Source organism: Salvelinus fontinalis, chromosome 7 (assembly GCF_029448725.1).
Source record: "Salvelinus fontinalis isolate EN_2023a chromosome 7, ASM2944872v1, whole genome shotgun sequence".
Taxonomy (NCBI): domain Eukaryota; kingdom Metazoa; phylum Chordata; class Actinopteri; order Salmoniformes; family Salmonidae; genus Salvelinus; species Salvelinus fontinalis.
The window spans coordinates 62,246,171-62,273,226 of record NC_074671.1 but is presented as its reverse complement, the minus strand read 5'-3'; the positions used below and the strand labels follow the sequence as shown (position 1 = coordinate 62,273,226).

The 27,056-nt window shown below is 44.7% G+C and overlaps 1 protein-coding gene across 4 annotated transcripts in view; it reads right to left on the bottom strand.

Moving 5' to 3' along the window:
* Window positions 1-27,056, bottom strand: part of LOC129859973 (immunoglobulin-like domain-containing receptor 2) — a 44,201-nt gene that overhangs the window by 6,524 nt on the left and 10,621 nt on the right. The window contains exons 2-10 of one of the 4 annotated variants that reach the window (XM_055930259.1): window positions 24,528-24,860; window positions 20,715-20,834; window positions 10,396-10,458; window positions 5,260-5,406; window positions 4,426-4,599; window positions 4,037-4,165; window positions 1,938-2,175; window positions 708-1,605; window positions 174-211 (exon numbers count right to left, since the gene is read on the bottom strand). In XM_055930259.1, the coding sequence (XP_055786234.1) occupies window positions 179-211; window positions 708-1,605; window positions 1,938-2,175; window positions 4,037-4,165; window positions 4,426-4,599; window positions 5,260-5,406; window positions 10,396-10,458; window positions 20,715-20,834; window positions 24,528-24,860 (2,135 nt within the window). In that variant the 3' untranslated portion in view covers window positions 174-178. The remainder of the gene's footprint in view (window positions 1-173; window positions 212-707; window positions 1,606-1,937; window positions 2,176-4,036; window positions 4,166-4,425; window positions 4,600-5,259; window positions 5,407-10,395; window positions 10,459-20,714; window positions 20,835-24,527; window positions 24,861-27,056) is intronic. The other 3 variants (XM_055930258.1, XM_055930261.1, XM_055930260.1) reach the window with 3 other exon arrangements.

Sequence of the window (27,056 nt, the reverse complement as noted above, 5' to 3'; positions counted from 1 at the left end):
AACCAACAGGGAATAAGATGTTGTTGGCAGAATGGAACGATAGAAAAGGTAAGTGGTTCAGGTTCAGATCTTGACTGTAGTTTTCCAGCTTTTCCTATTATGGTTTGATTCTGCGTATCTCTCTGGCTAAGAGGCACAGGTGCAATAACTTCTAAAACGGATTCCTTTCTCACCTGAGTCACAGTATATCTGTTAAGGTGAGCCTCCATACCTGAGAAAGATGGGCATTAGCTTATCGCTTGTCTTACCTTAAAGGGATACTTTGGGATTTCGGCAATGAAGCCCTTTATCTACTTCCCCAGTCAGATTAACTCATGGATACCAATTTTATGTCTCTGCATTCAGTCGTTTTGCAAACCAATGCTAACTAGCATTACTGTACTACTACAGTTACCATAGACCTCCAGTCATTGCGCTAACGCTAGTTAACAATTGTGCTAACACTAGTTAGCATCTTCCTTCAAACTGCACGCAGAGACATAAAAATGGTATCCACAAGTTAATCTTACTCTGGGGAAGTAGATAAAAGGGCTTCATTGACAAAACCCTGAAGTATCCCTTTAAGCAGTCTTAGCTAAAGTACTGTATGAGCATAGGGATATCTTTGCCCAAAAAAAGTAGTCTCAACTATAGTACAGCATCTCTTCAGTATATTTCTACTGTGGATGAAGTGAACCCATTCTGGGTGTACCCTAAATGTAGCTCACCACTTTCCGGGGCTTATCCCGCTCCTCTCCGCTCTCCTGCTGTAGGGTATGGGCGTGGCTATGGGTGGAGCCTCCGTTGGAGGGGCGGGAAGAATGGGTGGAGCCTCCATTGGAGGGGCGAGGGGAGGGGGAGGGGCGCTCAGCGGCTCTGAACCGCTCTAACGCAGTCTGGCAGGACGGGGGTAGAGAGTCTTCTCCCCGTGAGTCTAATACCAACTCCACCTCCCTGTTGCTAGGCCAACGGCTATGGTGACGCTCGCCGCCACTGCCGCTGCTCTTCTTAGAGCCCTTAGAACCCTTAGAAGGGGTGTCTGAGGGCGTGTCCTCTTCGCTGCGCCCCCCTCCCCTATCACCCCCACTGTCACTGGCCCCACCCCGTCTGGTCTTGCGCTCCAAAAGAGTGCTCAGGAGTTCGTCATCGTAGTCCCGCCCCCGGGGGCTCTGGCGAGGAGGGGGAGGAGGGGCGGGGGGTTTAGGGGGGCGCTGCTCCAGCTCGTTGTCCCACGTGCCCCGTCTCTTCTTGGGCGAGAGTGGCGGACTGCGTTGTCGGTCTCCCTGACGATCTCCATGACAATCCTCTTGGTGATCTCGTTCTCGCCAAGTCTCTGCGCGGTCATCGCGATCCCTGTTGTCACGGTAGCCACGTTTCGTCGTCTTGTCCCGGTAAGAAGGCGGATAGTATTCCCGATCTCGATCCCTATCCCGGTCACCTTCTCGTTCACGCAGCTCCAGTCTCTCGTACTCCTGGTCGGTGTCTCTGATGTCCCTGACGGTGAGCTCCTCCCTGGGGCCTCTCTGTCTGTAGCACTGGGCAAACTCCTCCAGCTCATCCAGAGAGCCTGACTTCCCACCCAGGAGGAAGGCCTTACGCTGCAGGTGCTCCGAACGAGGGTTCCACCTGGAGATAACATCATATTATGAACTTAGAACATGCAGAACACACACACACACACACACACACACACACACACACACACACACACACACACACACACACACACACAACCCCTATGAAGACACACACACACAACCCCTATGAAGACACACACACAACCCCCACTCCCCTCCACACACACACAACCCCTATAAAGACACACACACACACAACCCCCACTCCCCTCCACACACACACAACCCCCACTCCCCTCCACACACACACACAACCCCTATGAAGACACACACACACAACCCCCACTCCCCTCCACACAGTGTAAAGGCGTTTCTGGTGACCTGCTGTTATTATTATGATGATGGTCCTCCTCAATGCTGCGGTTGCGGCGGTGCTGGTAGCGTGTGGAGCGACGGGTCTGAGAGGAGGACGGGGGATGATGGAGGTCAGGGATGTCTTCAAGGTCACGGTCGTGGTCAGGGATGGCTGGCAGGGCCTTCTTCTGTATCTGGCGGTAAGACTGACGGAAACTCCCTGTATCCATCTCATGAAGAGAACTGAGCTCTGAGATACTGCAGGCTGAGGAGGAGGAGAGGGAAGGAGGAGGAGGAGGAGAGAGGAGGGGTGGAGACATGAGTATGTTTTTGTATTTATGATACTATGAATCACAGTGTTAGTATCACAGTGACTAGGCCTAAGATAAGACGCCAGTTGAATGAAGCATCCAGTGGACATGCACAGAACATAGAGAGAGAGAGGAAGTGATGAAAAACCTCTAAAACAGACACATTCCAATAGGTCTTCTTTTACAGACTGTCTTTGACACACAAGGCCAACACATCCAATCGGAGAAAGAAAACAATCTGCCAGCAGTTGATGAGGATTGGAGGAATTCAAGGAATGAATCATTAGATGAGGATCAACAAGGTGGTGATGTACGGATAGTGTGAGACTGGCTCACAAAACGAGGAAGAATCAGCTGTGTTGTCTTTATGAAGTAGGATGAATCAGGTGTGTTGTCTTTATGAAGTAGGAATAATCAGGTGTGTTGTCTTTATGAAGTAGGAATAATCAGGTGTGTTGTCTTTATGAAGTAGGATGAATCAGGTGTGTTGTCTTTGTGAAGTAGGATGAATCAGGTGTGTTGTCTTTATGAAGTAGGATGAATCAGGTGTGTTGTCTTTATGAAGTAGGATGAATCAGGTGTGTTGTCTTTGTGAAGTAGGATGAATCAGGTGTGTTGTCTTTATGAAGTAGGATGAATCAGGTGTTTTGTCTTTATGAAGTAGGATGAATCAGGTGGGTTGTCTTTATGAAGTAGGATGAATCAGGTGTTTTGTCTTTATGAAGTAGGATGAATCAGGTGTGTTGTCTTTATGAAGTAGGATGAATCAGGTGTGTTGTCTTTGTGAAGTAGGATGAATCAGGTGTGTTGTCTTTATGAAGTAGGATGAATCAGGTGTTTTGTCTTTATGAAGTAGGATGAATCAGGTGTGTTGTCTTTATGAAGTAGGATGAATCAGGTGTGTTGTCTTTGTGAAGTAGGATGAATCAGGTGTGTTGTCTTTATGAAGTAGGATGAATCAGGTGTGTTGTCTTTATGAAGTAGGATGAATCAGGTGTGTTGTCTTTATGAAGTAGGATGAATCAGGTGTGTTGTCTTTATGAAGTAGGATGAATCAGGTGTGTTGTCTTTGTGAAGTAGGATGAATCAGGTGTGTTGTCTTTATGAAGTAGGATGAATCAGGTGTGTTGTCTTTATGAAGTAGGATTAATCAGGTGTGTTGTCTTTATGAAGTAGGAATAATCAGCTGTGTTGTCTTTATGAAGTAGGATGAATCAGGTGGGTTGTCTTTGTGAAGTAGGATGAATCAGCTGTGTTGTCTTTATGAAGTAGGATGAATCAGCTGTGTTGTCTTTATGAAGTAGGATGAATCAGCTGTGTTGTCTTTATGAAGTAGAATTAATCAGCTGGGTTGTCTTTATGAAGTAGGATGAATCAGCTGTGTTGTCTTTATGATTTCAAATCAAACACATTTCTATTGGTCACACATGTAGCAGATGTTATTGCAGGTGCAGGGAAATGCTTGTGCAGCTGCAGGAGAAGAGAGAAGAGGAGCGCTGTTGAAGCTTCATGCAGATTACAGCTAGAGTATATAAAGCATGTTGACTCTGTCCTACACAGGGGTTGTCTGTCTGTAGGGCTTACAGCCATGAGGCAGGTTGATTTCAGAGTGGATTTGATTTCACAGAGGATGTCAGAGTGTAGTAGATTATAAGTCCTGCTGAGTCTACACAGGGTAGGGTAACTATCTGTCTGTCTGTAGGGCTTACAGTCATGACACATGCAGAAGTGGATTTCAGACAGAGTAGAGTATAGGGTGTATAGAGTCTACGGTTTGTCTGTCTGTCTGTCTGTCTGTCTGTCTGTCGGGCTTACAGTCGTGGCTCTGGGGCTTGGCCGGGTGGAAATGAGCCAGCTGCTTCTCTACGTGCTGCAACACCTTCAGAGAGTCCTGATCCAGAGAGGACTGATCCAGAGTGGACTGCAGCCGGTACACAGGCCGCACTGAGATGTATATGAGACAACAAACACTTGTCAGGCAGGAGAGGAGAGACAGGCCTCACTACTACACACTGTTGAGCTCTATGAGCTTTCCACACACGTTCAGCAAGGTGAAGAAATGGCTGTTCAACTATATCAGTATGTTTCTTATATTGCTGCCTTTAAATTAAGAAATGATGTTAAAAATCCAAATGCAGTTTGTTAGATAACGTTTAAAACATCAGAAGATCAATAGACAACACCAGACCAGACCCAGTACCCACCTCCAGCTGCGCTGTTCTCTGACACAGAGGGGGGAGCGGACATCATCCCAGTGTCCACCAGGGAGGGGGGAGCGATGGGGACCATGGCCGGGACCCCAGGTACGTAGTAGGGTGGATAGACAGCGATCTGGGGGGACGAAGCCCTGCTCCTCAACCCCTTTCCTGCCTCGTACACTACATGGAGAGAGAACAGAGAGATAGAAGAGACAGAAAGTACTGCAGGAGGAACATTCATCACTTCAGGTATTCCAGACTCCACAGGTAATACTGCAGGAGGAACATTCATGACTTCAGGTATTCCAGACTCCACAGGTAATACTGGAGGAGGAACATTCATGACTTCAGGTATTCCAGACTCCACTGGTAATACTGCAGGAGGAACATTCATCACTTCAGGTATTCCACACTCCACAGGTAATAATGCAGGAGGAGCATTCATCACTTCAGGTATTCCAGACTCCACAGGTAATAATGCAGGAGGAACATTCATCACTTCAGGTATTCCAGACTCCACAGGTGCTCTGGGAATTCTACAGTAGTAGAAAGTATATCCACTAAAAAGGTTGTAGTGGATTGGTAGAATGAGTGACATACATTTACATTTAAGTCATTTAGCAGACGCTCTTATCCAGAGCGACTTACAAATTGGAAAGTTCATACATATTCATCCTGGTCCCCCCGTGGGGAATGAACCCACAACCCTGGCGTTGCAAGCGCCATGCTCTACCAACTGAGCCACACGGGACCACATACAGTATGATATGCTACAATATTAGTTTAGTCCAACAGTTGATCTAACGTGGTATGATCTCTAGTGGAAGCAGCAGGACTTACAGTGTCGTGGGCAGCAGCAGGTCTCAGGACAGCACCAACAGGACACATAACAGCAGCAGGAGTGAGGACAGCACTGGCACCAACACACACCAAACAGCAAGATGAACAGGATAATACCCAGGGCGACCGAGCCCACAAAGGCCCATTCTGGAAGAGAGAGAGAGATGAAAGTTACATTTCTATGTGCAACATTCTACAGTAGGAAGTGGTATTTGTTTTTGCTTGGAAGAGTATTCCCTCGCACTCTCCACACACACACATCCTCTCAACTTTTCAGGAAGTCTGGTCAGGGGACTAGGCTACAGGCAGGAAAGGGAAAGAGTGTTTCCTGTTACAGTATGTCATGCAGAGAGTACATTGCTGATACTGACCTAATCGACTCCCATCATTATGACAGAATGATGACTACACACAGAGACCTATATTTATATTATATATACTACACACAGAGACATATATTTATATTATATATACTACACACAGAGACATATATTTATATTCTATATACTACACACAGAGACATATATTTATATTATATATACTACACACAGAGACATATATTTATATTATATATACTACACACAGAGACATATATTTATATTCTATATACTACACACAGAGAAATATATTTATATTCTATATACTACACACAGAGACATATATTTGTATTATCTCTAATACACACAGAGATATATATTTATATTCTATATACTACACACAGAGACATATATTTATATTCTATATACTACACACAGAGACATATATTTATATTCTATATACTACACACAGAGACATATATTTGTATTCTATATACTACACACAGAGACATATATTTATATTATATATACTACACACAGAGACATATATTTATATTCTATATACTACACACAGAGACATATATTTGTATTCTATATACTACACACAGAGACATATATTTGTATTATCTCTAATACACACAGAGACATATATTTATATTATATATACTACACACAGAGACATATATTTATATTCTATATACTACACACAGAGACATATATTTATAATTTATATACTACACACAGGGACATATATTTATATTCTATATACTACACACAGAGACATATATTTATATTATATATACTACACACAGAGACATATATTTATATTCTATATACTACACACAGAGACATATATTTATATTCTATATAGTACACACAGAGACATATATTTATATTATATATACTACACACAGGGACATATATTTATATTCTATATACTACACACAGAGACATATATTTATATTATATATACTACACACAGAGATATATATTTATATTCTATATACTACACACAGAGACATATATTTATATTCTATATACTACACACAGAGATATATATTTATATTCTATATACTACACACAGAGACATATATTTATATTCTATATACTACACACAGGGACATATATTTGTATTATCTCTAATACACACAGAGACATATATTTGTATTCTATATACTACACACAGAGACATATATTTGTATTCTATATACTACACACAGAGACATATATTTATATTATATATACTACACACAGAGATATATATTTATATTCTATATACTACACACAGAGACATATATTTATATTCTATATACTACACACAGGGACATATATTTGTATTATCTCTAATACACACAGAGACAAACAATGCGTTCGGAATGTATTCAAACCCCTTCCATTTTCCCACATTTTGTTTTTACATTACAATCTAATTCTAAAATCAATTAAATTATTTTGTTCCTCATCAATCTACACACAATACTCCATTATGACATAGCGAAAACAGGTTTTCAGAAATTTTAGCAAATGCATTCAAATTAAAAAACAGAAATACCTTATTTACATAAGTATTCAGACCCTTTGCTATGAGACTCAAAATTGAGCTCAGGTGCATCCTGTTTCCATTGATCACCCTTTAGATGTCTCTACATGTCACACCCTGATCTGTTTTACCTGTCTTGTGCTTGTCTCCACCCCCTTCCAGGTGTCGCCCATTTTCCTCATTATCCCCTGTGTATTTATACCTGTGTTCTCTGTTTGTCTGTTGTCAGTTCATCTTGTCTCGTCAAGCCTGCCAGTGTTTTTCCCATACTCCTGTTTTTCTCTATATTCCCTGTTTTATAGTTTTCTTGGTTTTGACCGTTCTGCCTGCCCTGACCTTGACCTCTGCCTGCCCTGACCCTGAGCCTGCCTGCTGTTCTATACCTTTCAGACTCTGCTCTGGATTACTGACCTCTGCCTGCCCTGACCCTGACCTCTGCCTGCCCTGACCCTGACCTCTGCCTGCCCCCTGTTGTTGTAATACACTTTTGTTATTTCGAACTGTCTGCTTCTGGGTCTTATCCTGAGGTCTGATACTACAACTTGATTGGAGTCCACCTGTGGTAAATTCAATTGATTGGACATGATTTGGATCAAACATCTCTGGAGAGACCTGAAAATAGCTTTGCAGAGACGCTCCCCATCCAACCTGACAGAGCTTGAGAGGATCTGCAGAGAAGAATGGGAGAAACTCCCCAAATACAGGTGTGCCAAGCTTTCAGCGTCATACCCAAGAAGACTCGAGGCTGTAATCGCTGCCAAATGTGCTTCAACAAAGTACTGAGTAAAGGGTCTGAATACTTGTGTAAATGTGATATTTCTGATTTTTTTAAATACATTTGTAAAAAAAATCTAAAAACCTGTTTTAGCTATGTCATTATGGGGTTTTGTGTGTAGATTGATGAGGGAAAAAACTATTTAATACATTTTAGAATAAGGCTGTAACATAACAAAATGTGGAAAAAGTCAAGGGTTCCGAATACTTTCCAAAAGCACTGTATATTTATATTTTATATACTACAAACGCAAACACTGTGACTATGAAACATCACAGTACGATGTGGGAGCTGCTAAACACAAACACTGTGACTATGAAACATTACAGTACGATGTGGGAGCTGTTAAACACAAACACTGTGACTATGAAACATTACAGTACGATGTGGGAGCTGCTAAACACAAACACTGTGACTATGAAACATTACAGTACGATGTGGGAGCTGCTAAACACAAACACTGTGACTATGAAACATTACAGTACGATGTGGGAGCTGCTAAACACAAACACTGTGACTATGAAACATTACAGTACGATGTGGGAGCTGCTAAACACAAACACTGTGACTATGAAACATTACAGTACGATGTGGGAGCTGCTGTTGAGAAGAACATGTACTAATGCAACATCAACATTTGAAATGAGAGTGAATGAGTCATCACTGAATAAGACATTTCCATCTCACCATACCCAAATCTGTCAACAACCTCCAAGATGAGGAAACGTCTGAATTTGGGGAATGTGACAGAAGACAATATCAACTCCCTTCTCTCTGACTCCATAATATCCAGTTCAACCATCCTGTAAACTCTCTCAATATCATTATTCCATAATGTCCAGTTCAACCATCCTGTAAACTCTCTCAATATCATTATTCCATAATGTCCAGTTCAACCATCCTGTAAACATCATTACTCCATAATGTCCAGTTCAACCATCCTGTAAACTCTCTCAATATCATTACTCCATAATGTCCAGTTCAACCATCCTGTAAACTCTCTCAATATCATTATTCCATAATGTCCAGTTCAACCATCCTGTAAACTCTCTCAATATCATTATTCCATAATGTCCAGTTCAACCATCCTGTAAACATCATTACTCCATAATGTCCAGTTCAACCATCCTGTAAACTCTCTCAATATCATTACTCCATAATGTCCAGTTCAACCATCCTGTAAACTCTCTCAATATCATTATTCCATAATGTCCAGTTCAACCATCCTGTAAACATCATTATTCCATAATGTCCAGTTCAACCATCCTGTAAACTCTCTCAATATCATTATTCCATAATGTCCAGTTCAACCATCCTGTAAACATCATTACTCCATAATGTCCAGTTCAACCATCCTGTAAACTCTCTCAATATCATTACTCCATAATGTCCAGTTCAACCATCCTGTAAACTCTCTCAATATCATTATTCCATAATGTCCAGTTCAACCATCCTGTAAACATCATTACTCCATAATGTCCAGTTCAACCATCCTGTAAACTCTCTCAATATCATTATTCCATAATGTCCAGTTCAACCATCCTGTAAACATCATTATTCCATAATGTCCAGTTCAACCATCCCGTAAACTCTCTCAATATCATTATTCCATAATGTCCAGTTCAACCATCCTGTAAACATTATTACTCCATAATGTCCAGTTCAACCATCCTGTAAACTCTCTCAATATCATTATTCCATAATGTCCAGTTCAATCATCCTGTAAACTCTCTCAATATCATTATTCCATAATGTCCAGTTCAATCATCCTGTAAACTCTCTCAATATCATTACTCCATAATGTCCAGTTCAACCATCCTGTAAACTCTCACTATCATTATGTTACTCACAATAACAATCCATAATGATGTACTTCCTTTGGGCTGGGTCAGAAACCACAAGTCTCTCTCTCTCTTTCTTCCTATATCTCTGTTCTCCCTCTCTCTCTCTCTCTCTCTCTCTGTTCTCCCTCTCTCTTTCTGTCTCTCTCTCTTTCTTGTCTGTCTCTCTCTTTCTTCCTATCTCTCTGGTCTGTCTCTCTCTTTCTTCCTATCCCTCTGGTCTGTCTCTCTCTCTGGTCTGTCTCTCTCTGTTCTCCCTCTCTCTGGTCTGTCTCCCTCTGTTCTCCCTCTCTCTCTGGTCTGTCTCCCTCTGTTCTCCCTCTCTCTCTGGTCTGTCTCTCTCTGTTCTCCCTCTCTCTCTGGTCTGTCTCTCTCTGTTCTCCCTCTCTCTGGTCTGTCTCTCTCTGTTCTCCCTCTCTCTGGTCTGTCTCTCTCTGGTCTGTCTCTCTCTTTCTGTCTCTCTCTGTTCTCCCTCTCTCCTACTCTCACTGTTCAACAGTAAACTGACCATAATCACGTGTTTGATTTGTAATAAGATAACTGATTGGAATACTAAAAAACAACATGAAGCTGATTGGGCAGTGAAGAAGCAATAGTTAATGTGTTAATGAGTGAAAAGAAGAGACAGACAGACACAGGTGAGGAGGACACGCCCCTACCTACCTGGCATAATCTTCACATCAAAGTCAGGCAGGAGATCATCTGACACACCTGTACCTGTCTTACCTGGAGAGAGGAGAAGAGCAGAGGTGAAGGACAGGATAGGACAGGACAGAGGGCAGGAGAGGTCAGAAGACAGGGGAGTCCTAGCAGGGTCTCAACCAAAATTCAGGGTCTAAACCAAAATTCAGGGTCTCAACCAAAATGCAGGGTCTAAACCAAAATTCAGGGTCTCAACCAAAATTCAGGGTCTCAACCAAAATTTAGGGTCTCAACCAAAATTCAGGATCTAAACCAAAATTCAGGATCTAAACCAAAATTCAGGGTCTAAACCAAAATTCAGGGTCTAAACCAAAATTCAGGGTCTAAACCAAAATTCAGGATCTAAACCAAAATTCAGGGTCTAAACCAAAATTCAGGATCTAACCAAAATTCAGGATCTAAACCAAAATTCTAATTCCATTTTTTTTAAGTATTGAGGGAAATTGGAATTTCAGTTTACTTCTTGAATCGACTGAATTAAAAAAGTAATTGTCAGGGGTCATGGGGTCAGGGAGAATGAAGGACAGGTAGCAGCAGCATGCAGAGACTTGGACAATAGAAGAGCCAGGAAGGTGGACATGCCAGCATGCAGAAGATGCCACTTTAAGTCTAAAGGTGGTTGTCATTGATATGGTTTTGTTGAAAAGCACCGATGCAGAGAAATATGACTGTGTTTCCTTCACCCCACATGTCCTGAAATACAGCCTGACTCAGTCTGATTGGGCTTTTCCATCACAGCCCCACTGAATATGGGCCTGTTTTGGGAACTGTGTTTCATTTTCTCACATTTACATTTGAGTCATTTAGCAGACGCTTTTATCCAGAGCGACTTACAGTAGTGAGTTCATACATTTCTATACTTTAAAAACACACAACCCTGGCATTGCAAGCACCGTGCTCTACCAATGGAGCCACACAGGATCACATGGTTTCCATAGCTACGGCTGGCCATGAGGACTGTGAAGAGTACAGTCAGCAACCTCTGCTTTATGAAGACAGTTGAAGATACTTCAAAGTTATCTGTCTCTAACTTCAATGTGCTTGTCATTGATAAGGTTTTAGTTGAAAAGCAATGCTTTGAGTCACCGCACCTGTCCTGGACATACAGCCTGACTGAAACAGACTGACTGAACCAGGTGCTGCTTCCCTCTATCTGTAGTGGATTGAACTGGGGAGCTTCCAGTCAGTCTGGAGACAAATGAGTTGATGATATTACCAGTAGCATCCCAGTGATGTCACAAATACATAGGCAGTGACCTCACTGGCAGCAGCTCTGTGTTACAATAACACGTTCTCTCTGTCTCTTCCTGTTTCCCTCTCTGCCGATATGAGTTACTAATGTTAGTTCATATTTCAACTTCATATACAACTCTGCAAAAACAGGTTAGCCACGCTCACACAAATGTGGGATAATGTGGCACATGCTGGTACGAGAGAGAGAGAGGGGGGGGGGGGGGGAGAAGAGAGAGAGAGGGGGGGGGGGGGGGGAGAAGAGAGAGAGATAGGGGGAGAGGGGAGAGGGGGGAGAGGTATAATGAGAGAGAGAGGGGGGTGGGGGGGAGAAGAGAAGATAGAGAGGGGGAGAGGTATAATGAGAGAGAGAGAGAAGGATAGAGAGAGACAGAGGGAGAGATGGGCTGGGGGGGGAGAAGAGAAGAGAGAGAGGGGGAGAGGTTAAATGAGAGAAAGAGAGAGAAGGATAGAGAGAGAGAGGGAGAGAGGAATAGAGAAAAACGGGGGATGAGTGTGGGATAGAGGAATAGAGAGAAATGGGGGATGGAGAGAGAGAGGGAGATAGCAATAGAGAGAAAGGGGGGATGGAGAGAGAGAGAGGAGATTAGGGAAGACCATTTACTTCCCCCCATAATGTGGTTGTTTGAGCTTGGCTGTGTGCTGGAATGTTGTACAGTAGCCATAGAGATACACATCTAAAATACACATAGAGTATACTGTATCTTGGCTGCTGCCATGCTGACCATACAAACACAGTATACTGTATCTTGGCTGCTACCATGCTGACTATACAAACACCAGAGTCTGTCACACTACAAGACTAGAAATGTAGCGGGTGAAGCAATACTTTTTCAAAGAAGGATACGAACCTGGAGTGTCGTAGAAAGGACTTAAATCCCCTCATATTGATGCCATACACAGAAGGTATTCAGAAGGTTATTAGTACTGTTGTAAGTCTGCTCAGCCTCCTATCAGAGCCTGTATTAATAACCTGACCTATACATCTTGACATGCTCCTACTATAGCTGCCTAGGTGGGACCCCGCCTGAGGGAATTACAACCCTGTTTGTTTGTTGAAGTGTGCAGACCTGTTTTTCTATTACCCCAAAGGAGCACCATGTTTCTCCTGGGGCCTCCAGTGGTTTGAGCAGGGGTCCTGATACCAACCTTGGCAACATGCTGCCCATATCTGTCTGTTGTTCAGGCTGGTACAGGACAGACTGTCCCGTGTTGACAAGTAGAATCTCTGTCCTGGTCTCCAGGGGTTTGAAGCAGGGATACAGACCATGACTCATGTCAGTACATTGTTCCTGTTCAGGCAAAACAACGTTTTTTAGAGCGAGTTGTAAGTATCAGACAGACAGGAAGAGGGTTTAATGGTGTAGGAGCTCCAGGGCCCTCCTGGACGGCCCTACTCTCTTTGCCCACATCAAGAGCAGCTTAGCTGGAGCTTCCTCCTGGAATTCCTCCCCTCACTGCTGGGTACTGGGCTACCGCACCGTTGCCTGACTGGCTGGCTGTCATTATGAAGCAGAGAGGAGTTTACAGGGTTTCTGTTTCACTCACTCTGGACCTTTGTTCTCTCCATGACCTCTGACCCATGTGTTGACTATTAAAGTGGAGAAAACTGTTCCTGCCCCCTTCACAACCAGAGAACCTGACCTTACAAGCCTACATTACAACAACCAGTAACAAACCTACATTACAACACACACTAACAAGCCTACAATACAACACACACTAACAAGCCTACAATACAACACACACTAACAAGCCTACAATACAACACACACTAACAAGCCTACAATACAACACACACTAACAAGCCTACAATACAACACACACTAACAAGCCTACAATACAACACACACTAACAAGCCTACAATACAACACACACTAACAAGCCTACAATACAACACACACTAACAAGCCTACAATACAACACACACTAACAAGCCTACAATACAACACACACTAACAAGCCTACAATACAACACACACTAACAAGCCTACAATACAACACACACTAACAAGCCTACAATACAACACACACTAACAAGCCTACAATACAACACACACTAACAAGCCTACAATACAACACACACTAACAAGCCTACAATACAACACACACTAACAAGCCTACAATACAACACACACTAACAAGCCTACAATACAACACACACTAACAAGCCTACAATACAACACACACTAACAAGCCTACAATACAACACACACTAACAAGCCTACAATACAACACACACTAACAAGCCTACAATACAACACACACTAACAAGCCTACAATACAACACACACTAACAAGCCTACAATACAACACACACTAACAAGCCTACAATACAACACACACTAACAAGACTACAATACAACACACACTAACAAGCCTACAATACAACACACACTAACAAGCCTACAATACAACACACACTAACAAGCCTACAATACAACACACACTAACAAGCCTACAATACAACACACACGACTCTCACCCCTGATCTATATATTTGACCCGCTAGTCTTTCTCTCTCCCCGTGTCACGTCAATCTTTCCCCTGGCCCCCTGACGACAGTAAAACCCAGTTGTTGCCGTGGGAATCCCGACAAGTGGCTTCTACTATACTAGGTCAATATCTGGGGTAACCCAGTTTCTACTCAATGTAGTTACTACACATCACAGAGCTACTACACATCACAGAGTTACTACACATCACAGAATTACTACACATCACAGAGCTACAACACATCCCAGAGTTACTACACATCACAGAGCTACTACACATCACAGAGTTACTACACATCACAGAGCTACAACACATCACAGAGTTACTACACATCACAGAGCTACTACACATCACAGAGTTACTACACATCACAGAATTACTACACATCACAGAGCTACAACACATCCCAGAGTTACTACACATCACAGAATTACTACACATCACAGAGCTACTACACATCACAGAGTTACTACACATCACAGAGCTACTACACATCACAGAGTTACTACACATCACAGAGCTACAACACATCACAGAGTTACTACACATCACAGAGCTACTACACATCACAGAGTTACAACACATCACAGAGTTACTACACATCACAGAGCTACTACACATCACAGAATTACTACACATCACAGAATTACTACACATCACAGAGCTACTACACATCACAGAGTTACTACACATCACAGAGTTACTACACATCACAGAGCTACAACACATCACAGAGCTACAACACATCACAGAGCTACAACACATCACAGAGTTACTACACATCACAGAGCTACTACACATCACAGAGTTACAACACATCACAGAGTTACTACACATCACAGAGCTACTACACATCACAGAATTACTACACATCACAGAATTACTACACATCACAGAGCTACTACACATCACAGAGTTACTACACATCACAGAGTTACTACACATCACAGAGCTACAACACATCACAGAGCTACAACACATCACAGAGTTACAACACATCACAGAGCTACTACACATCACAGAGTTACTACACATCACAGAGTTACTACACATCACAGAGCTACTACACATCACAGAGATACTACACATCACAGAGCTACTACACATCACAGAGTTACTACACATCACAGAGTTACTACACATCACAGAGCTACAACACATCACAGAGCTACTACACATCACAGAGTTACTACACATTACAGAGTTACTACACATCACAGAGCTACTACACATCACAGAGCTACAACACATCACAGAGTTACTACACATCACAGAGTTACTACACATCACAGAGCTACTACACATCACAGAGTTACTACACATCACAGAGTTACTACACATCACAGAGCTACAACACATCACAGAGTTACTACACATCACAGAGTTACTACACATCACAGAGGACACGGTCCACTGACGGACCACTGTGGTTTAAAGGGATGGTATAGTTCTGTGAGAGCTACCACACATCACAGAGGACACGGTCCACTGACGGACCACTGTGGTTTAAAGGGATGGTATAGTTCTGTGAGAGTTACCACACATCACAGAGGACACGGTCCACTGACGGACCACTGTGGTTTAAAGGGATGGTATAGTTCTGTGAGAGCTACTACACATCACAGAGTTACTACACATCACAGAGCTGTCCACTGACAGACCACTGTGGTTTAAAGGGATGGTATAGTTCTGTGAGAGCTACTTCACATCACAGAGGACACGGTCCACTGACGGACCACTGTGGTTTAAAGGGATGGTGTAGTTCTGTGAGAGCTACTACACATCACAGAGGACACGGTCCACTGACAGACCACTGTGGTTTAAAGGGACGGTGTGACAGCATGCTAGCTGTTCCTGTATCCCTCCAGTCATTAACACTAGTTAGCAAAGGCTCCAGAAACAACCTTCAACTTCCTGCAGGCAGAGACTCCAGAAACAACCTCCAACTTCCTGCAGGCAGAGACTCCAGAAACAACCTCCAACTTCCTGCAGGCAGAGACTCCAGAAACAACCTCCAACTTCCTGCAGACAGAGACTCCAGAAACAACCTCCAACTTCCTGCAGGCAGAGACTCCAGAAACAACCTCCAACTTCCTGCAGGCAGAGACTCCAGAAACAACCTTCAACTTCCTGCAGGCAGAGACTCCAGAAACAACCTCCAACTTCCTGCAGGCAGAGACTCCAGAAACAACCTTCAACTTCCTGCAGGCAGAGACTCCAGAAACAACCTCCAACTTCCTGCAGGCAGAGACTCCAGAAACAACCTCCAACTTCCTGCAGGCAGAGACTCCAGAAACAACCTTCAACTTCCTGCAGGCAGAGACTCCAGAAACAACCTTCAACTTCCTGCAGGCAGAGACTCCAGAAACAACCTTCAACTTCCTGCAGGCAGAGACTCCAGAAACAACCTCCAACTTCCTGCAGACAGAGACTCCAGAAACAACCTCCAACTTCCTGCAGGCAGAGACTCCAGAAACAACCTTCAACTTCCTGCAGGCAGAGACTCCAGAAACAACCTCCAACTTCCTGCAGGCAGAGACTCCAGAAACAACCTCCAACTTCCTGCAGGCAGAGACTCCAGAAACAACCTCCAACTTCCTGCAGACAGAGACTCCAGAAACAACCTCCAACTTCCTGCAGGCAGAGACTCCAGAAACAACCTCCAACTTCCTGCAGACAGAGACTCCAGAAACAACCTCCAACTTCCTGCAGGCAGAGACTCCAGAAACAACCTTCAACTTCCTGCAGGCAGAGACTCCAGAAACAACCTCCAACTTCCTGCAGGCAGAGACATCTAAATGGCAAGTAGAAGAAAAGGCTCAGTGGGCAAAATGTGTCTCTGTCTCTTCAACACTGGGCTGTGATGAAGACCATCTATCTATGTGGTATTGGTGGGCTGTAGTGTGTTATAGAGACTCTGGACTTAGTGCTGAGTGGGAGGTTCTACTGGACTGGACTGATTTACAGAGAGGCAGCCAGCCAAACAAAAGGTCTCTCTCTCAAGCCGCATGGCCACGCAGAGCGTCACCATGGCGACGCTAGTTACAGCACTCAGGGATGTGGGGCCGCCATTGTTGAGTAATAACACATAAATATACGTAAACAAGCATGAATGTACACACACACACACACACACACACACACACACACACACACACACACACACACACACACACACACACACACACACACACACACACACACACACACACACACACACACACACAAAGACACGTTCTTTTCATGCTAAGGAAGCAAGTTGTACCTTCCCAGCTAACAGACAGTATATCACACAGGAAAAGCATTAGCATTACAACACACTACACTGAGTGGGGCGGCAGGGTAGCCTAGTAACCGAAAGGTTGCAAGTTCAAATCCCCGAGCTGACAAGGTACAAATCTGTCGTTCTGCCACTGAACAGGCAGTTAACCCACTGTTCCTAGGCTGTCATTGAAAATAAGAATTTGTTCTTAACTGACTTGCCTAGTTAAATAAAGGTAAAATAAATGTTAAAAAGACAGACCTATCCCACTAGCCAACAGGCAGGATGTCAAGAAGATACCTCCCCAACAGTACTCAGTCCTGTACATCTCTGCACTAGATGATGGGCCACTATTGTCCCTAACAGTACTCAGTCCTGTACATCTCTGCACTAGATGATGGGCCACTATTGTCCCCAGCAGTACTCAGTCCTGTACATCTCTGCACTAGATGATGGGCCACTATTGTCCCTAACAGTACTCAGTCCTGTACATCTCTACACTAGATGATGGGCCACTATTGTCCTAACAGTACTCAGTCCTGTACATCTCTACACTAGATGATGGGCCACTATTGTCCCTAACAGTACTCAGTCCTGTACATCTCTGCACTAGATGATGGGCCACTATTGTCCCCAGCAGTACTCAGTCCTGTACATCTCTACACTAGATGATGGGCCACTATTGTCCCTAACAGTACTCAGTCCTGTATATCTCCACACTAGATGATGGGCCACTATTGTCCCCAGCAGTACTCAGTCCTGTACATCTCTACACTAGATGATGGGCCACTATTGTCCCCAGCAGTACTCAGTCCTGTACATCTCCACACTAGATGATGGGCCACTATTGTCCCCAGCAGTACTCAGTCCTGTACATCTCTGCACTAGATGATGGGCCACTATTGTCCCCAGCAGTACTCAGTCCTGTACATCTCTGCACTAGATGATGGGCCACTATTGTCCTAACAGTACTCAGTCCTGTAATCTCTACACTAGATGATGGGCCACTATTGTCCTAACAGTACTCAGTCCTGCACATCTCTACACTAGATGATGGGCCACTATTGTCCTAGCAGTACTCAGTCCTGTACATCTCTACACTAGATGATGGGCCACTATTGTCCTAACAGTACTCAGTCCTGCACATCTCTACACTAGATGATGGGCCACTATTGTCCTAACAGTACTCAGTCCTGCACATCTCTACACTAGATGATGGGCCACTATTGTCCCAAAGGTACTCAGTCCTGTACATCTCTACACTAGATGATGGGCCACTATTGTCCTAACAGTACTCAGTCCTGTATATCTCTACACTAGATGATGATTGTCCACATGATAGCTGCATTGTTTCCATTGATAGATGTTCCTTAGCTAACGACTAATGGAGCCTGGTTACATAACAGGAGTGACTGCCTAGCAACCTGACAGTAGGTCAGAGGCAGGGTGGTAGATGACTGGGAGAGATCAACCTGACAGTAGGTCAGAGGCAGGGTGGTAGATGATTGGGAGAGATCAACCTGACAGTAGGTCAGAGGCAGGGTGGTAGATGACTGGGAGAGATCAACCTGACAGTAGGTCAGAGGCAGGGTGGTAGATGATTGGGAGAGATCAACCTGACAGTAGGTCAGAGGCAGGGTGGTAGATGACTGGGAGAGATCACCCTGACAGTAGGTCAGAGGCAGGGTGGTAGATGACTGGGAGAGATCAACCTGACAGTAGGTCAGAGGCAGGGTGGTAGATGACTGGGAGAGATCAACCTGACAGTAGGTCAGAGGCAGGGTGGTAGATGACTGGGAGAGATCAACCTGACAGTAGGTCAGAGGCAGGGTGGTAGATGACTGGGAGAGATCAACCTGACAGTAGGTCAGAGGCAGGGTGGTAGATGACTGGGAGAGATCAACCTGACAGTAGGTCAGAGGCAGGGTGGTAGATGACTGGGAGAGATCAACCTGACAGTAGGTCAGAGGCAGGGTGGTAGATGACTGGGAGAGATCAACCTGACAGTAGGTCTGAGGCAGGGTGGTAGATGACTGGGAGAGAACATAAGAAATACTCCAGAAGAATGGACGCTTTATGGGGTTAGGTGCCAGTGACAAGACAGAGATATACTGTAGATGGTTGGTTGCTTCTATATGAGGGGGTTTATATAACTATATGAGGGGGTCTATATAAGGGGGTCTATATGAGGGGGTTTATATAACGTCTATATGAGGGGTTTTATATTACGTCTATATGAGGGGCTTTATATAACGTCTATATGAGGGGGTTTATATAACGTCTATATGAGGGGGTTTATATAACGTCTATATGAGGGGGTTTATATAACGTCTATATGAGGGGGTTTATATAACGTCTATATGAGGGGGTTTATATAACGTCTATATGAGGGGGTTTATATAACGTCTATATGAGGGGGTTTATATAACGTCTATATGAGGGGGTTTATATAACGTCTATATGAGGGGGTTTATATAACGTCTATATGAGGGGATTATATAACGTCTATATGAGGGGGTTATATAACGTCTATATGAGGGGATTATATAACGTCTATATGAGGGGGTTATATAACATCTATATGAGGGGGTTTATATAACATCTATATGAGGGGGTTTATATAACGTCCATATGAGGGGGTTTATATAACATCCATATGAGGGGGTTTATATAACGTCTATATGGGGGGTTTATATAACGTCTATATGGGGGGGTTTATATTACGTCTATATGAGGGGGTTTCTATAACATCTATATGAGGGGGTTTATAGAACGTCTATATGAGGGGGTTTATATAACGTCTATATGAGGGGGTTTATAGAACGTCTATATGAGGGGGGGTTTCTATAACGTCTGTATGTGGGGGTTTATATAACGTCTATATGAGGGGGTTTATAGAACGTCTATATGAGGGGGGGTTTCTATAACGTCTGTATGTGGGGGTTTCTATAACATCTGTATGAGGGGGTTTCTATAACGTCTGTATGTGGGGGTTTCTATAACATCTGTATGAGGGGGTTTCTATAACGTCTGTATGTATAACGACTTGTATTTGCATGTCCTCAATGTCATAAATGTGTTGCATTAAGTATTTGGCTTCACTTCACTTCCTGTGTAATGGTGGCTGTCTTCCTGAGGAGTAGGGCAGGGGGGAGAGGTAGGGAGGAGGGGGGTGAGGAGGGATGAGGGTAGAGGTGAGGAGGGGGGATGGAGGAATGGATGGTTGGAGGGAGGAAAGGGTAGAGCTGAGAAGGGAAGTTGAGGACTCACCCAACACCAGAAGCTCCACAGGGGCCTCATTCCTGCCCTCGAGGTCGTCAGAGATGACCACCTTACAGAGGTACACCCCACTGTCTCCCCACTGGAGCTCCCCGATACGCAGGTCAGCCTCTGGAGAGAGGGAGGGGGAGGAAGACAGAAGATATTAAAAGAAAATAAGTATCACATCTAACATATCACTCTGTCAAACATCACTCTGTCAAACATCACTGTGTCAAACATCACATCTAACTCATCACTCTGTCAAACATCACATCTAACTCATCACTCTGTCAAACATCACTCTGTCAAACCTCACTGTGTCAAACATCACATCTAAGTCATCACTCTGTCAAACATTACTCTGTCAAACATCACTGTGCCAAACAGCACTCTGTCAAACAGAATTCTGTCAAACATCACATCACTCTGTCAAACAGAATTCTGTCAAACATCACATCACTCTGTCAAACATCACTCTGTCAAACATCACTCTGTCAAACATCACTCTGTCAAACATCACATCTAACTCATCACTCTGTCAAACATCACTCTGTCAAACATCACATCACTCTGTCAAACATCACTGTGTCAAACAGCACTCTGTCAAACTACCTTACAACATTCCTTAACTTCCCATGTGAAGTCTCAAAAACAATTCAACTGAGAATATAAATATCAAGATCGTCAAGGACAAGGAGGAACGGAGAAACAGGTTTGTTTTGGCCAGTCAGGGGGAGGAGGAGAGAACATTGTGTCTGACACAGTCCACGGAAGAGTTGTGTTGAGTGATAAACAGTAAACAGTAAAGGAGGCGAGAGGTTGGGTGGACTCTGTGGAGGGAGACTTTCAGCAGACCAGTCAGTCCATTGTGAGGCGGACATGTAAACAGTAGAGGAGGCGAGAGGTTGGGTGGACTCTGTGGAGAGAGACTTTCAGCAGACCAGTCAGTCCATTGTGAGGCGGACATGTAAACAGTAGAGGAGGCGAGAGGTTGGGTGGACTCTGTGGAGGGAGACTTTCAGCAGACCAGTCAGTCCATTGTGAGGCGGACATGTAAACAGTAGAGGAGGCGAGAGGTTGGGTGGACTCTGTGGAGGGAGACTTTCAGCAGACCAGTCAGTCCATTGTGAGGCGGACATGTAAACAGGCCTATTTAAGGGACAGGAAGAGACAAGCATAATGAACAGTCTTTCCTGTTGGGGATAGGGCTGGAGTTGGGGCTGTGGGTTAGGAGACTGCAAGTCTCAAATCCTATGGACAACCAGAAAATAGTTTTGGGGATATCTATTAACATGCCACTGTATTGAACCCATTTGGTGCAGTTTATAATATTTATAATATATTGATGTGCATAGTGTATATTGATGTGTGTAGTGTATATTGATGTGTATATTGATGTGTATAGTGTATTTTGATGTGTGTAGTGTATATTGATGTGTATAGTGTATATTGATGTGTATAGTGTATATTGATGTCTCTACTTGCCATGTCTGATACTTTATTTATCAACCCTCCACCTTACTCTCTCTCCCTCCCCCCATCCCCCCATCCCCTACTCCATCCTTACTCCACAGATTCTTGGAACAGGGGAGCAAGTTCGAGCAACGTGTTTGTGCCCACTCCAGGGTTCACCAGAGGAGCCAAACCACTAAAGCTGACTTCACAGTGAACAGACAGAGAGAGAGAGAGCTCCTTTTGAAGAGCCCCACATCAGAGACAGAGACAGAGGGAGAGAGAGAACAGAGAGAGCTCCTTTTAAAGAGCCTCACATCAGAGAGAGAGAGAGGGAAAGATTGAGAGAGAGAGATAGAAAGAGAGAGAGAGAAAGATAGAGAGAGAGAGAGACAGAGAGAGAGAGAGAGAGAGAGAGAGAGAGAGAGAGGGAAAGATTGAGAGAGAGAGAGAGAGAGAGAGAGGGGGAAAGATTGAGAGATAGAGAGAGAGAGAGAGAGAGAGAGAGAGAAAGATAGAGAGAGAGAAAGATAGAGAGAGAGAAAGATAGAGAGAGAGAAAGATAGAGAGAGAGAAAGATAGAGAGAGAAAGATAGAGAGAGAGAAAGATAGAGAGAGAGAAAGATAGAGAGAGAGAAAGATAGAGAGAAAGATAGAGAGAGAGAGAGAGAGAGAGAGAGAGAGAGAGAGAGAGAGAGAGAGAGAGAGAGAGAGAGAGAGAGAGAGAGAGAGAGAGAGAGTGATAGAGAGAGAGAGAACAAGGTGTGAGAGAGAGGACAACATTAAAGCACGGCAATGTGGGAAAAAATCCTTATTTGTCCATCTGGTCCCAGGAGAAGAGAGGGTTGATTCTTATCCCTGATTTACAGCTCAATAAATCTGGGGTCCACATGCAGGTCAATTCCTTTCCCTCTTTCCCCCCTCTCTCTCTCTGTCTCCCTGTCTCCCTCTCTCTCTCCCTCTCTCTCTCTCTCTCTCTCTCCCTGTCTCCCTCTCTCTCTCCCTCTCTCTCTCTCTCTCCCTCTCTCCCTCTCTCTCTCTCTCTCTCTGTCTCCCTGTCTCCCTCTCTCTCCCTCTCTCTCTCTCTCTCCCTCTCTCTCTCCCTCTCTCTGTCTCCGTCTCTGTCCCTCTTTCTCCCTCTCTCTGTCTCCCTCTCCGCCCCTCTCTCTACAGCTCTCTCTCTCTCTGTCTCCCTCTCTGCCCCTCTCTCTGCAGCTCTCTCTCTCTGTCTCCCTCTCCGCCCCCCTCTCTCTCTCTCTGCAGCTCTCTCTCTCTACAGCTCTCTCTCTCTCTGCCTCCCTCTCCGCTCCTCTCTCTCTCCCTTAGCAGCTCTCTCTCTGTCTCCCTCGCCGTCCCTCTCTCTCCGTCTCCCTCTCCACCCCTCTCTCTCTCTCTCTCTCCCTCTTTCCATCTCTCTCTCTCGCTCTCTCTCACACACTCCACCTCTCTCTGTCTCTGTCTACCTCTCCGCCCCTCACTCTCACTCTGTCTCCATCTTTCCCTCTCTCACTCCCTCTGTCTCCATCTTTCCCTCTCTCTCTCTCCTCTCCCTCTTACTCTATCCATCTCTCTCTTTCCCTGTCTGCTCACCGATGTCTCTGAGTCTAAAGCGGCTATCAGAGTCCAAAACGTGTATGTGTACACACAGCAGTGTTCTAGAATGTTGGACCGTTGACTTTCATACTTTGAATTCTTAGCGTGGCTCAAGCAATTTCTCCAACTGTCAACACATTAAAACGCATAGAGGACCAGAACGTGGAGCTGCGTTGGCTGGGGATTGTGGGGAGTTGCGTGTTCGGGCTGTGCGTCCCCCGTGTAGCTATGTCACAATGGGACGCCGGACTATCACGTCTCTTCCTCTTCATCACCCTGCCTGTCCTCCACAACACCCTCTCAGTGTCTCTTCAGAGGACCTCACAACACGCATGTGGGTGGGTGCATGTCAACGTGTGTGAGAAGAGAGGCAGCCTTGTGACCTGCCTGTGACCTCAACCACCAGTGACCTTAATCTACATTATCTTTATTTGATCTGCTGGACCTGACCAGCCTCCCTGGACATCTAGTCCCCCTGATGTAATACCATCATCAACAACACTAGGGACATGTCTTGTATCTAGAGGACCTGACCAGCCTCCCTGGACATCTAGTCCCCCTGATTTAATACCATCATCAACAACACTAGTGACATGTCTTGTATCTAGAGGACCTGACCAGCCTCCCTGGACATCTAGTCCCCCTGATGTAATAGCATCATCAACAACACTAGTGACATGTCTTGTATCTAGAGGACCTGACCAGCCTCCCTGGACATCTATTCCCCCTGATGTAATACCATCATCAACCACAGTAGTATTGAGTGCCATGTCTTACTGTTGATGATAGTAATATCTCTGGCCTTGTAGTGCTCGGCCAGGGTGATGGAGGATCCGGTGACGGAGGCCACCACGCGGACGGTGCGGCTAGAATCGGAGCAGTCTAGATGGGACGAGGATCCCAGCTCGGACCCCCTTACCCCCAGGCTCTCCGGGAAGCTGAAGGCGTCGCGGGTGCGGTCGCGGCAGTAAGACTTGTACCACCATTGGACCACAGGCGTCTGGGTGGACATGCTGGAGTATTGACACGGCAGGACCACCGACTGGAACAGCATGGCATACTTCCTGTCTTCACGAGCGGAGACCTGGATGGCTGAGCTTGATGGGAGATCTGGGGGAGAGAGAAAGAGAGACAGAGAGAGAGAGGGTCACTAATTGCCATGTCAAGGAGATGACATGATAGCACAAACAGATCTGGGACCTGGCTAGCTGGCAGTGTCACTGTGAACAGACATATAGAGAGAAATACCCAGATCTGCAGCGTGGCCCTGTCCGCCCTCCTACATTCACCACGAGACCAGCACTTCAGACCAACCGGTAATTACATCATCTAGTGAATGTTCACCTCCAGCCTCACAAAGCTCCTAAAACACAGTTAAATACAGCCTGTTACCATCAACGTGAAACAGAGCAGGAGTAGACTAGTCTGACTGCGTGTAGTGGAGGTGAGGTGGTCTCGTGCTCTCGTGATGAGGGAGCCCTGCGTGCGACGTCATAATCAGTATCCCCCTCAGGAGGTTTCCCACCTGTGACATGTGGTTCTGAGGCTGGAACTGGGTTAGCTAGAAGAAGAGCCTTCATTTCTCCTAGACCCAGACTGTGTTAACTATGTCTGCTTGGATAAGGGACTTGATAGACCCAGACTGTGTTAACTATGTCTGCTTGGATAAAGGACTTGATAGACCTAGACTGTGTTAATTATGTCTGCTTGGATAAGGGACTTGATAGACCTAGACTGTGTTAACTATGTCTGCTTGGATAAGGGACTTGATAGACCTAGACTGTGTTAACTACCGGTATGTCTGCTTGGATAAGGGACTTGATGGGAGCGCTGAAATCTACTTATCTCCTTGTTTGGGAAAGAGGAGCAGAGGTCGTTTCATCCTTAACAGGTGTCTATACGGTTAGTGTCAGCCCCAGGCTGGGGACGAGGCTACTGAAAGGTTTTCATGAACCTCAGAAAGAGAAATCAGAGTTTCTCAGGATCTGTTCCAGTTCAATTCCTGTCTGTACAATTGAACACGGCCTGTGTCCCAAATGGCACCCTATTTAGGGCACTACTTTTGACCAGGGCCCATAGGTCTCAAAAGTAGTGCACTATGTATGGAATAGGGTGCCATTTGAGACAAACTAACAGCATTTCTGCAGAAGAGGAGACTGTAATTTTAATAGGCAATCTGACTCAACAAAATGAACAGAATTATATGTTGCTGGTGTGGTAATCTTTCATTTTAAATACCAGTTACCCGGGTTTACCAGTGTGGTGATTGAGTCAATCCCCCCACACTTAACACAAGTGGTCACTATGACCACAGTCTCAAAGCCTAAAAACATAAAAACACCTGATTCACTCTGTCTGTATCTGACTCTCTGAGTTGAGTTGATATGATTCTGAACAGAATGTAGCAGAGGTGGTTCAGTGGTTCATGATGAGGAACCTGATTCACTCTGTCTGTATCTGACTCACTGAGTTGAGTTGATATGATTCTGAACAGAATGTAGCAGAGGTGGTTCAGTGGTTTGTGATGAGGAACCTGATTCACTCTGTCTGTATCTGACTCACTGAGTTGAGTTGATATGATTCTGAACAGAATGTAACAGAGGTGGTTCAGTGGTTCATGATCAGGAACCTGATTCACTCTGTCTGTATCTGACTCACTGAGTTGAGTTGATATGATTCTGAACAGAATGTAGCAGAGGTGGTTCAGGGGACAAACAGTGTTGTGGTGAGTAGACTAGTTCAAACCCAGTTGGTTAATACATTCTGAACCCGACAGATCTCATGAGCAGGAGCTTGACAACACAGCTGGACAGTCCAGTCAATCAGCAGGTGATGAACTGAAAACACACAAGCCTAAAAACATCTGTGTCTGCTAAGTGTGTGTGTGTGTGTGTGTGTGTGTGTGTGTGTGTGTGTGTGTGTGTGTGTGTGTGTGTGTGTGTGTGTGTGTGTGTGTGTGTGTGTGTGTGTGTGTGTGTGTGTGTGTGTGTGTGTGTGTGGTGTTTCTCTGAATAGGCAGTGGGAGGTGAGGTCAGTGAACAATGTGGTCTGAAATGGAACAGTGAGCAGAGGGAGAGATGGGGGATGGGTATCTTCATTTAATCATGTCCTGTGTGTGTGTGTGTGTGTGTGTGTGTGTGTGTGTGTGTGTGTGTGTGTGTGTGTGTGTGTGTGTGTGTGTGTGTGTGTGTGTGTGTGTGTGTGTGTGTGTGTGTGTGTGTGTGTGTGTGTGTGTGTGTGTGTGTCCATGTGTGTGTGTGTGTGTGTGTGTGTGTGTGTCCATGTGTGTGTGTGTGTGTATGTGTA